General features: G+C 47.4%; 1 protein-coding gene across 1 annotated transcript in view; it reads left to right on the forward strand.

Annotated features, from left to right (window-relative positions):
• Positions 1–12,132, forward strand: part of LOC308066324 (uncharacterized protein) — a 117,807-nt gene that overhangs the window by 62,295 nt on the left and 43,380 nt on the right. Inside the window, exons 48-56 of the mRNA XM_080393454.1 lie at positions 276–311; positions 1,862–1,903; positions 3,548–3,601; positions 4,981–5,019; positions 5,188–5,223; positions 6,070–6,204; positions 6,874–6,993; positions 8,430–8,558; positions 8,831–8,947. Coding sequence (XP_080249580.1) covers positions 276–311; positions 1,862–1,903; positions 3,548–3,601; positions 4,981–5,019; positions 5,188–5,223; positions 6,070–6,204; positions 6,874–6,993; positions 8,430–8,558; positions 8,831–8,947 — 708 coding nt within the window. The remainder of the gene's footprint in view (positions 1–275; positions 312–1,861; positions 1,904–3,547; positions 3,602–4,980; positions 5,020–5,187; positions 5,224–6,069; positions 6,205–6,873; positions 6,994–8,429; positions 8,559–8,830; positions 8,948–12,132) is intronic.

Consider the following 12,132-nt stretch of genomic DNA (forward strand, 5'->3'; position numbering starts at 1 on the left):
AGCTGCTCAAAGATAGGCTTGTTAGCCCATTGGATGCTGAGCTGACAAGAAGAGGGGAGACTTCTGATTCCCCTTACCACAGCTTGTTCTCATCCTGCCTCTCTCTCCACCTCCTAGGGGATCACTGGAGAGAAGGGAGGCAAGGGTGGATCTGTAGGTTTGCACATTCCCACTTATAACCTTGCATGAGAGAGAGTGTGTTTGGAGGCTAAAATCTTGAATGGCACCACTATTTTTGGGGGGAATGGGGTTATGCTGGTGTTGTATCTTCACAGGGTGAGCCTGGGCTGCCTGGGACTCCTGGAAGCATTGTAAGTAACACCTGCTTCTGTTGACTTACACGTTTATTCAGGGAAGGGATATATTGAGATTTATTGTGAATCCATGTAGGACACATTGCCAAAACTTACTGCTTTCAACAGTGCATGCTGTAGAGTGGATTTCCCTCCTGGCCTTATCAAAGGTGCAAAGCAGCAAAGCCAGCTCCTCTATACATATATGCATTAATCCCACCCCAAAGGGCATTAATCCCACCCCAAATGGCTTGTTACTGATGCTGCAAAAAGACTATGATGCAGAAGAGAATAAAAGCTAGCTATGAACCCATCTGATACCTTTAATCACCACCTGTTGTGTAATCAAGGCCTCTGAGCTCCCTCTATAGTGAAGACAGAGTTGGATACCTTCTAGGAAAGGTGCTTAGGCAGATGGAATGACTCATGCTCATAACTCTCCTGTGCCTTTGCATGGAGTTTTCCTTTGGATTAAAGGCCTAACATCAAATTCGGTCAGATGAAAAGCGAGCAACTCAACCCAGGTTTATCAAAAATAAGGCTGGAAGAGATTTTGAAAGGTCATTTAGGTGATCAAGAAGGTGTTTCAGTACATGAATGTGCAAGGCGGCATTTTTTCACCCTGTTGGCTTCAGTGGAGGTAAAGCCACCACCACCCTGCAAAGCTGAACCTCTGCCCTAGGACCAGGAGCCACAGCCTCTCAAGAGAGCGGTGCAAAACTTTATCTTCCACTCCCAGGGATGAGGCATTGGCAGGATCTGAGTAAGAGGCTCCTTCAGACTGGGTAAAATGCTACCAGTCACCTTCAGTGGTATTATTCCTGTACAAAACAATTATTTCAGTTGACTTCAGAGCTCCGAACAAGCCAGGAGCAAGGAGTTGGTGCCTTCTGGTGGTATTTCTCTCCATATTTTACAGCTCTCTGCTTCCAATACCAATGTGCTGTTTGAAACCACCCCTTTTGGGGGTCCTAGACCCATTTCCAGTTTTTGTTATCCACTGCAGCTCCTGTTCACTTGTATCTTGTGTATTCTGCACTACTTGAACTCTGGTGTGTTTGGGAGTGGGACATAGGGATAGCAAGCACCCCCTGTTCCCTTCAAAACTACAAGAGCCTTATTGCTCCAGGGTATGGCAAGATCTTCCTCTGCTAGTACGTAACCATCTCACTCCATCAGGCAGCCAGGTCCTCATAGGGTTCTAAAAGTTTGTTCTCATTCACACAGTTACCCAACCAGCTACCCAAATATCCCATTAAATGCCCATGCCAGAGAGGGACCCAAACAATGTCCTGAGTGGCAGGGAAGTGTGTGACCAGTTCCCTTTGAAAGGGACTTCACTGGAGCCACCCTGAACCTCTTACCTGTGAGAGCAAAGATGCTGCACCAGCTCCCTGTAGGTTTAATGCCAAACATAGCAGGTTTGGGTTGCTGGCTGATCTGGGAGAAAGCATCCAGCTCTGTGCCCATGGATGAAGGTTAATGGGGATAAAAGGCACATGGAGGTGAGAGGCTCTATCAAAGACATCATACTTCACTTTGTGAGCATTTTTTCCATTGTTTTGCAGATATCTTCTCTGGAGAACACCATCACCCTGAAAGGTGACAAGGTAAGATCTCCTTGCTGGAGAAGATGTGTGTTGAAGCTGAATATGTGATTATTTTGTGCATGTTGTATATTTTGTAGCTTTATTACTCTTATACGTCAAAGTCTGCAAACATAACCCAAAACTCTCAAGTTCCTTAAGCAAATTCTTGCTGTTCCCACATCCAACAATAAAGGTCCTCCAAATACAGTGCATCATTTGATGATGTCAGGGCACGGTGAGCTTTGGTTCTCCTTCCAAACCTTCAAATTTCTGCAGGGCAAACTAGAGCGATCATTTCAGCCCAGAAATCAGAGGGGTCCATTCAGATGCTGAAGTTCACTGTGAGACTGACTGCTTTGCTGAAAGGGAATAAGATGACTTGGACGTTGGAATAAGTCCAGTACATTGTCCAGATCAACAAGCCTATTGCTGTTACAGAAGATCCTTGTCATAGCAATAGCTCTAACTGTGGATAGGTTTGGAAGAGCTTTTATTTAGTACCAGCATTCGGATTGCAGTAGCATGGATCCTACACAGATGGAAATTTCAGTGGTAAGAAATAGCAGAGACAGATTTGTTCCATCCTTTTTTCAGCCTTGTGAAAAAGATCACTGAAAATATTACCAAGCCCCTCATGACTTCATGCCAACCTGCCTAAATCCTATCTGGGGGATACTCAAGTAGTGATCAGTATCAAAGCAGCTCCTTACCCACTCCCAGCACTCTTATTGTGGTCCATTTGGCAAAGCAAATGGCAAATAAATGCAGGTTTGGTTCAGTGCAGGCCACAGTGCCACATGCAGCACCAAGATCCAACCCAGACCACAACCAGAGGTGGAGTCATGGGGTAATTTGAGTAATCAAAGAGCCCAGGAAGGTGAAAAAAGTATTTAACTGCCTTCTCTCCCTCTTTCAGTTTAACAAGGTTTGTGAGTTGACCATTTATTTGACCATTTATTTTGTGCACCTTGCAGCTGGGACAGGGAAGGACACGAGGCAGATGTGGAGGAGGCAGACCAGCTGCAGTATCAATTCCTACTACATTTTGCTGGGCTGGGGGAAAAGGCTCATTCACAGAGGCGCAGACTGTGTATCTAGATGGGTCCTTCGCAGGCAGACCTGGCCTTGCCCTGCCAGTTTTCTGATTTACCTGCAGGGCTCATGAGTCCTGAGTCATAGGCAAAGCCCATGACAGACTGGGAGAACAAGATCTGCAAGCAATATCACAGTGGTTCTGTCACTTCCCCAAGCCCCACTTAAGACGTGCAGTCCCAGACTTTACTGAAGAAATGGTGTTGCTTCATCAGCCAAGCTGTGATGGCAGGGAAGTAGAGGCAAAGTTTGGTTTGCAAGGAGAGATAATACCGTTATTAGCCCAGGCTGGGTAGCAGGGGGAAAAGGAAAAGCAGGAAAGCTCTCAGGTCTGCCTTTAGGTCAGAAGCAGAAGCAGCACGTTTCAACTGAAGAGCAGAGTTGCTCCAAATTTAATTATGTGAAACAGTGAGATAGCTACAAGAAAAGCCTGGCTGATCCAATTGGAAAAGTCATTGTTATTCCGGAGCCACCATGGGCCAGTGGGTGAGAAATGCCTCAATACATGATGCATCACTTCCACTGTGAATTTTAGGCAGGACAAAGAACTAACATGTTCATGCTGGCTTACAGGGGGATTGCGGGAAGGACGGCTTGAAAGGTGAAAGAGGTCCTCCAGGCCCAAAGGTATGTCCTGAGTGCATGGAGGCATTTTTGTGTGGGTGCCATTGTGCTGGGCTGACCAGAGGGGAAGAACACCCATCTCAGATCTCTTCTGACCCCCTAAAATGTTGGGTTTTCAAAGCAGAGTTTCTGAGATGGGCTCCTCATCTTGTGGTCATAATGATGCTGTAGTCCTACAACTCGATTAAGCAGATACACAACATTTAGGTAGGAAGATGTTGTTGAGGAGCCAGATGGGATAAATCTCTAAAACATTCAGGGATGTTTCCTTCCTTTCCTCCCCCCTGCAAGTTGAAGAACACATTGGAAAGAGATGGAAGGAGAAATTGCTTCTGACACCACACACATCTAGAGATCTTTAGAGGTAGAACAAACTCCTCCACTTAATGGAGAGGAAAATGCATCAGTGGGTACAGGTAGATCTCCTCATTGGTCCAAGATGCAAGTCTTTGCAAAGGCAAGGACTTATGCAGGTGACATGCATGGGCTGTGCCTCAGACATACTGAGTTCAGCCAGCGCACCCCACATTGCAGTTCCTTTACCCCAGCACACCTTGGCATGGAGTTGCAGTGCCATCAGGGCCTTCCTGGCGCCCTTCATTCCACCGGAATCTGTCAATAAAGAAACCAGATTTCAGTGAAATGAAGCCCATCAGAGAGGCAGGTCAGCCCCCACCTCAGCAGATGTTCTTCACCCCAGCACTGGACCTCCCAAGCCATTGCCGTTCATCTGTAGTTTCATCTGTGGCACTGGCCCAGCAAGGAGAGGTGGACAGCCTGTTTATGCAACTTGCTGTTGGGAGTCCAACCCACTGCAGGTATTTGACCCAGACCACACATGGCGGTAGGGAGGGCCACCAGCACGGTAACCACCTCCAGAAGGGACCATCAACTGTGGGGGCACCTTGGCCATCCACTTCCTTGCTGCCTACTACCTCTGCACAGCTGACACAGCAGGGACAGCAGCAGTGACGTTGAGGGGCCTCAAAAACCTTCACTTTTTAAACATTGCACATGGCCAAGAAATGGAGAAGAGGATGGTGCGCATGGCCAAGAAATGGAGAAGAGGATGGTGCAAGGCTCTGGTCCAAACCTCACTTTGATGATGTTCATGTCTGGCTCTTGGTCCAAGCCTGTCCTAAGAAATGCAGCCAGCAGCTGTGTCCAATGGAGGAGTGAAGGGTGGGATTCAAGGGGGACCAAGGGACCATTGAGCAGGGTGGGATTCAAACCCCCTCTCTGAGCTGATGGGGATTTGTCTGGGGTCACAGCATGGGCTGGGAACAAAGGGCCAGATTACATGACTCTTGCTCCTCCTCAGACTTCCTCTTCTTGCTGCTCATTGGGATAATAATTAATGTGTTGCTCTTGTTCATTTGAAGGGAGAACCCGGTCCACCAGGCAAAGGAGTAGAAATGAAGGTAAATGAAATAAAAAAATTATAGAGCATATTAATGTTGGAAACACCTCCCTCTGTCTGAGGTTGGGATGGCAGAGGGGACCCAGTGTGTGTCCCCAGGCTTAGCTATCAACAACCTGCAGGGCCAGCTGGAGGAGAGAGAAGTTCTGACCCTTCTTTCCTCTTTCAGGATCTGGAGAGGCTTTTTGAAGCAAATGGTATCAATGTAGGTAACGCTTTGACCTTCCTCATGGCAATGATTGTAATTAAGTCTTTCCATCTGTTCCCTCTGGCCTTCTGGAGGCATGTGTGCTCCCCCAGGTTCAGCACTGGCACTCACAAGAGTGCAGGGTTATTACTTTTCCTTTTACAGCTTACCATAGATATTTAAATGCTTCTTGGATGGCTTTTCTGCTACTATGTTATGGGGTGGATGGTGGATTTGAGACCCATGTGACACTGAAACTTGGCAAATACCCGTTCAGAGCTTGGTGCTACTGCCTGGATTCACTTGTACTTCAGCACTGCCAGCAATAGGACACCCACCCAGCCCCATGGGTGCTCTGGCCATACTGCGTGTCATGTTTAGCAAAAAAAGTCTAGTTTGGGAGTTTTCCTTAGCTTATAACACAAATGGTAGTGAATCATCACTGTGCAATATAGTAGTGCTAGCCTGGTGGCCTCCCTCTCCACTCTCATGGTTGCCATCAAGCTCAGGAAGTGTGATAAGGCTCAGCTTTTAGTATCTACCATGCAGGTACTTACAGTTGTGCTTGTTACTTCTAGCTCCTTTCTGTAAGCTCTGGAGATGTGACCAAGGCAGTTGAGGGATTGACTGATCTGGTCAAATGTAGGAGTTTTATTTAGGATGGGGAAAGCCATCCTTGTAAGCACCATCAATTGGCTCCTAGATGCCCAAACTGTAGTCACCTGTATTTAAACCAGCTTCTGGCTGTTGGGGCACATTGCTTCACCAGGTGCTACTGGAAATGCATCAGTCATTTTGTGGTGGCTGCACTTGCACTGTGGTGTGGCACTGGGCTACTGCCTTAATGGTATCCACTGGTTGCAGCTGGCACTGCTGAAGGACCTCTCCAATGCACTCCTGCGGGATGGGCTGGATGGGCTGGTGCAGCAGCTGGGTGGCTCCAGGACAAACAAGACTTCCAGGAGAAAGCAGGCAGCTCTCCATGCTACCAAGCATGATGTGAGTATTGTCATCTGTCAACCTCAGGGGGCAGACAGACTTTGAAGGAAATAAAGGAGAAACAGAAACAAATCATTGAAGGCTTCAAGGTCACCTCTGTCATCAGGCAGGTTATGGTGACTTGCAGCCACGCTAAGAAAGAGTTAAGCTGGAACAGGCTCATGGCTCACACCAGGATCTTGGATCTTCAGGTTGAACTGATGGGATTACAGAGCACTCTTTTTTTTTTTTTTTTTTTTTTTTTTTTTTCCAGTGGAAATAAAGGAATTGGTCAACCCATGTTGTTGATGGAGGTAGCTAGAAGCCATCCTCCAAAGCCATCCCCCTCCTTGTGTCCTTTGAGGACTGGGAGTTGTTGGAGTGGTGTGTATGCAAGGGGATGAAAGCAGCTGCAAGCATGAGAAGTGATCATAGAGGTGGCCTCAAAAGCAAGAGGGATCCCAGGGAGGTAGAACTAGCTTAGAGGGAAGGTTTGGAGGTGACCATCAGGGAATGACTGACTACTTGCTCCATCCTGGTTCAGAAAAGGCCACCAGGTGGGACAGAGCATGCTGAAAGGGTGGGACAGTGGGCAGAAATAACCCATCAGGATCCAACTCATCACATGTGTGGGTCCTGGGAGCTCAGGTGTGTCATTGCCACACCAACCCACTCTTTTTGATGTTGCAGGATTCACTGGTGTTTGATACTTCTCACAATGCCCTGGCCAGCACCAAGGTGACAGAAGAAGCACAGAGCCTGGAGATGGAGGCTCAGTTTAGGGTGCCGGTGTCTGGAGGACTCCCCAAGGTGAAAATAAGGAGCAGAGCAGATGAAGTATAGTTGTGTAGATCTGTGTTCCTGCTGCAGCAATAATATTAAAAGATTGCACATCAAATATGTATTGGCTGCCTGTGAGCTCCTAGTCCATGCTCCAGTGATGCCTCCTGGTGATACTCATCCTCCTTTCCTTTCCACACAACCACAACTCCTTCTTGTCTTCTGAGCAAAAAAACCACCACATCTTGGGCTGGTTTCAAGCCATCCCCATGCTGTTATCTGTTGAACTTGCCCTGCAACTTCTCACTTGAAGGCTGTAATGTAGGTGTGTCCCTCCTGCCCCAGCAGGGATGGATCCAATCCTGCTGTCAGGTTGGGTTCAGGTTTCCCAAGAGATGAATCCTTCCCATGACTCCACAGCCCTCATCTGCTTGGTCTACCAGGCTAATTGCTAGAGTTTATCTAGTCACCTGCATCCTTTGCAATTGCAAGTAACAGATAGCTTGTGTTTATGGGAATTAGGAGTTTATTAGCAATGTTGAGGCTGAATCTCCATGCTGGACCCGAGTTCCAGTGTGGTACAGCACACCTCCAGGAATGAAATCAGAGGATTGTATCCAGGTCACCTCTCAGCTGCTGGAGGAGTTAGTTTGTGTGTACTAGACAGTCCTGATAAGAGAGTCCAGGAAATAGTGCCTGCAGCTGCAGTGGGGCTTTTCTTGTCCTTGTTTTATGACAGCCAAGAAGTGACTCTCTCCATAAAACCTTGTAGGTCACCAGTAGGAAATGTTGTCTCTAACTGGAGCACGAGAGCTGAGGGGGGTGTTTGGAGCCAGCTCCTGATGTTTTTATCTTCCTCTGTGGTTGGTTCAACAGTGACCCAGTTGCTCAGGCACTTAGGGTGAGACAGGCTTATCCCCTCTCAGCTCCAGGCTCCTGCTGCTGTCTCAGGTGAGACATGTTGCTTTTCTGGATCATTGGAAGCTGAATGATAGCATTTTAGGGGTTTGAGAGGTGATGAAGTGCTCACCAATACATGTGTTTGTATCAAGAGACACAAACTGGATGTGTGCCAGCCACCCCGGAGCCAGCGATGCTGGCATTTGGAGTACAGAGGCACCAAAGCTGTCTCTGTTAGGCTTTGGAAGCCCAACTGAATCTGACAGAAAGGGCTGGGGATGTCTGCTCATCTGGGCCAGCCTATCCAGGCTGGACTTCCACCAGGGGGTGAAGGGGGCAAAGCAGCCCTCCAACCCGTATGAGATCCTTGCAGTCTGCCCCAACCCATCCTTGCTGGCACTTTCCAAGTAAGATGCAGGAGAAGCCTTGGCACATTGGGTCTTCAGCCTTGCCCTGCTGTCTCAGAGCATGCTATTGTATTGCATAAATGGCAATGTTGATAAAGCAATGCATTGTGGATGACATCCTGATGTGGAAAAAGCAATAACTTACTTTGGTCTCTACAGGGTCCATCTGCTGCTGGTTCTGAAGCTGTGTACCAATCCCTAGAGAACCCTCCTGAGTCCCTGGAGAAAACATCTGAGGAGAGAAGGAAAGATAGAGACTCAAGAAGGAAAAACACTTCTCTCAGCAGTGTATGTAAATAACTATTCAGTGACTTTTAATTACTTTTCCATTTGTGCTGATTTAACAGATGCAAAGGAGTTACATTTGTCAGAGCTTGATTGTACAAATTGTTGCAATTCTATGAGTTTTGCTTCTATTTTAATGCAGTTAAAAGCTAAGTTAGAGAAAGGGTAAGGGTGTCTGCATGTATCAGTGCCAGAGATTGGAAAAAGGTCTTGCTTTCCACCTTCTGCTCTGGTAATTAGCGGGACTGTTGTCACTTACCCATCACCCTCTGCAGGGCTTGTCTGTATCCCCACCATACCCAGAAGATGATCTGCAAGGAAACCAGTCCACAGAGCTTCTTGAGTCCTTGGAGGAGAGGGTGGAAGGACAACCACAGCAGGACACCAGCCATGTATGTCTTCCCTAGAAATTCTGGGAAGTAGACCAGTGTGGAGATAAGTGATAGACTGGAAGGGATTGATACGCACATCTCTCACAGTGCTGTGAGTCCTGGGGCAGTTACCCGGAGGACACCACTGCTCAGACATAGGACCTGGGCAGGAGGCTGATGGCCAGCCTTGTCCTTTGCATACAGGCAGGGAAGTGGGAACCCCCCAGAGCCCTTGACAAATGTTTTGTTGTTAATTATCCACTTTTTTTTTTTTTTTTTTTTTTTTTTGGGGGAGGAATGGAAAGGATAATCTCTTTCTAATCTGGATCCATCAGCCACAGCATCCATCCTATTATCTGGGCTTGTTTGACTGAATAGCTGAGGATTCTCAATACTTTTTTAAATCAGACTTGTAGTACTCCAGGGACAGTGCAGACCCCAGACAGTGAATTTAAGGTATTTCCCCTGACAAGATATTTCCTTTTCCTTCTTACTTTCCACAGATGCCTTAGAATAGTCCACAGACTCTCACGTTTCCCTGCACAGTGTTAGACTTTTAGACCCTGGTATGTACCGTTCTGAGCCCTGGAGTGCAGAGTCTGACTCCCTTAAAGAAGAGTTTTTAGTGTCTAAGCAGGAATTTGGGAACTTTCTCCTTTTTAAGGACTCACTAACAAGAGCAAATTGTAATTTAATAAGCCTTTGTAGATGGGCTGAGCCAAGGTGACTGTTCCCGAGGAAACATGATGCAGGGTGACTTACCCTACCTCTTCTTTCAAGGTCTGCCTCTTAAAAAGTTGAAGCGGTTACTGCACTTCAGTTGAAGGACAGTTGCAAAGTGGAGGTTTCTTCCATAGCCAGGAGTTAGAACTGCTTTACAAACACATGTGTACATAACCTCTAAGACTCATTATATCATTTTCAGCAAAATTGGAGGGTGCATCCAGGCTGGTAGCAACAGATACCACATTTCAGCTGATGGGCAATAAGCTGTGGTGTTTCTGTAGTGTGGTTGTCTGAGCCCTAACATCCCATCTCACCCTTATTTTTCTGCCCTCCTGGGCATGCGTTTTCTTTTGAGAATGGAAACCATGCTCCACTGCCACGTACCAAACCCAGCACCCTCCAGCCTGAGCATCACTGTAACCATAAATGCATATTCCAGCCTAGCATGCAACACCATGCATTGAGTGACAGCAGCCCCAGTGATGGAGAGAGGGAAAATGCATTCATTCAGTGCTGTCTGAACACCTTCGCATACTGATGTGCTCTTGTGTGATGGAGGGAATGCTCTTTTTGAAAATACTCAGAGACAGGATACCAACAGCCTTAAAAAATGGACTGTAAAAATCTCTTGGATGTTTGCTTGCAACTACAGGCATGGTTACTGCTAGGAGCAGCATTAGCAAGGATATTTCTAGGAATAGCAATGAGAGAGTAGCTCTGAGTGGGGAGGCTGTTGGAGGAAATCTCACTCTGATTTTTAAGTAGTCTGCTGAAAACTTGCTTCTGCTCCTAGCACTGGCTCCTGGCTGTCTCTGCAAATTAACACTACATGGAATCCCAAAGCTGGAACCAGTGATGTTGCAGCAGCCACGAGAGGGCTCCCGGCACAAACACACACACGCAAGCACCCACTCCCCCACACACGCGTGCATGCGTGTAAGCTGCCGCTCTGGAGATGGCAGCCTGTGCCATGAGCATCCATTAGCTTTGTTTCTCCTCCTGGATGCACCTTTTCCCTTGGCTGGGAATGGTTAAGCTGGGGAGGGACCCTAAGCACAGAGTACAGAGCCCAAACTCCCTCATTTCTTGGGGGATAGGGTTGCATGATGCTGGCTGAGGTGGGAGATTTTTGGGGTCCAGTTGTTGAAAGCAGGTAGAGCTCAGTCTCTATGGACTCACACCTGGAGACCGTGAAATTGAGAGAGGGTCCTGAATCTGTGGATCTATTGGAAACTGTGGAATTTAGCAATGCTGGATGCTTTTTGTGAGCAGACATCTCGAGGCTTCACACATGCCCCTGCATGGGGTCATTTAATATATCAGATGCATCACAGACACAGCATCTTCTTCCTTGATGGAATGGGAGTGACCCCTGTTTGTTTGGTGTCTGGGAGCTAAGTGCATCCCTGTGCCCAGACACTGTAGCCATGGCACCAGGAAGTCAAGGGGACTGTGTGGCCACGCCAGATGTGACATTTGGGCAGAAAGAAGAGCTGTCCTCAGTAATTAATCCCTGCATCCCAAGGACCAAAATCAATCCCTGTGTCCTGTTTGAGATGCCACTTTCTTTTAAAAAAGCCCCATGGGATCTGCAGAGCAGAGCCACAAAACTGATTTGTAGGTGGCTTGCAGGTTCATTTATCATGACAGACCCAAGACTGGACATTTTTTAGCCAAACTCAGGGTGCCTGATATAACTTGATTTCTGCATTGAAGATTTTTCACCGGGAGGAGATACTAAATGTTAAAGGTCTCTTGAATCTTGTGGTGAAAGGCAGGAGGAGAGCCAGAGGGAGGAAGCTGAAGACTTATAATCCAAATAGGAAATCAGAGTTTAAGCTGATTAACCCCAGCAGCAGGCTGGAGGGAGATGGTATTTTTCCCTCCTGACAATTCCCTGCCTGTCGCTGCCTGAGTTATCAGAAGCAGTGCACGGGGGGCTGGTGGGGGGACAGTTTGTACTTTGGGTTCACAGAGATGATCTCCTGCCCTGTTGGGTCTGGTGCTCAAAAGCCCTATGGATTAGCGCACACAATATCAGTGTCATCTGACAGAGATGCTGCATCTAGGTGTTTGGCAATAATTATTGGGGTAATCACATAACTCGGTACTACCAGACATCTTTTCCTGAATCCCAGCCTGGAGGATTCCCCATCAAATGAATAATTGTTTGAAAGATGGGCAGGTAGCACCACTCTTCATTCTCTCATATCTAATGATCCCCATTTTGGTAGGGATGTTTGTAAAAGTAGAACAGCTGCCACAAGTTTTTTAGGGCACTTCAGACCCTCCCCCAGCACAATGGGATCTGCACCCCAAGGATGTTTTCCTTGGTTACATTTGGTGTAAAACCCTCTTTAGAGGAGGAAGAAGTGTGGTCCAGAGGCAGGGAAACAGCAGCAGCCCCTCTCTCCTTGTAGCTCCTGCATCCCCTCATCCCTGGTGGCTCCTGCAGCTGAACTGAACTCAGTGGAAATGCA

Source organism: Falco punctatus (genome assembly GCF_963210335.1).
Source record: "Falco punctatus genome assembly, chromosome: 6".
Taxonomy (NCBI): domain Eukaryota; kingdom Metazoa; phylum Chordata; class Aves; order Falconiformes; family Falconidae; genus Falco; species Falco punctatus.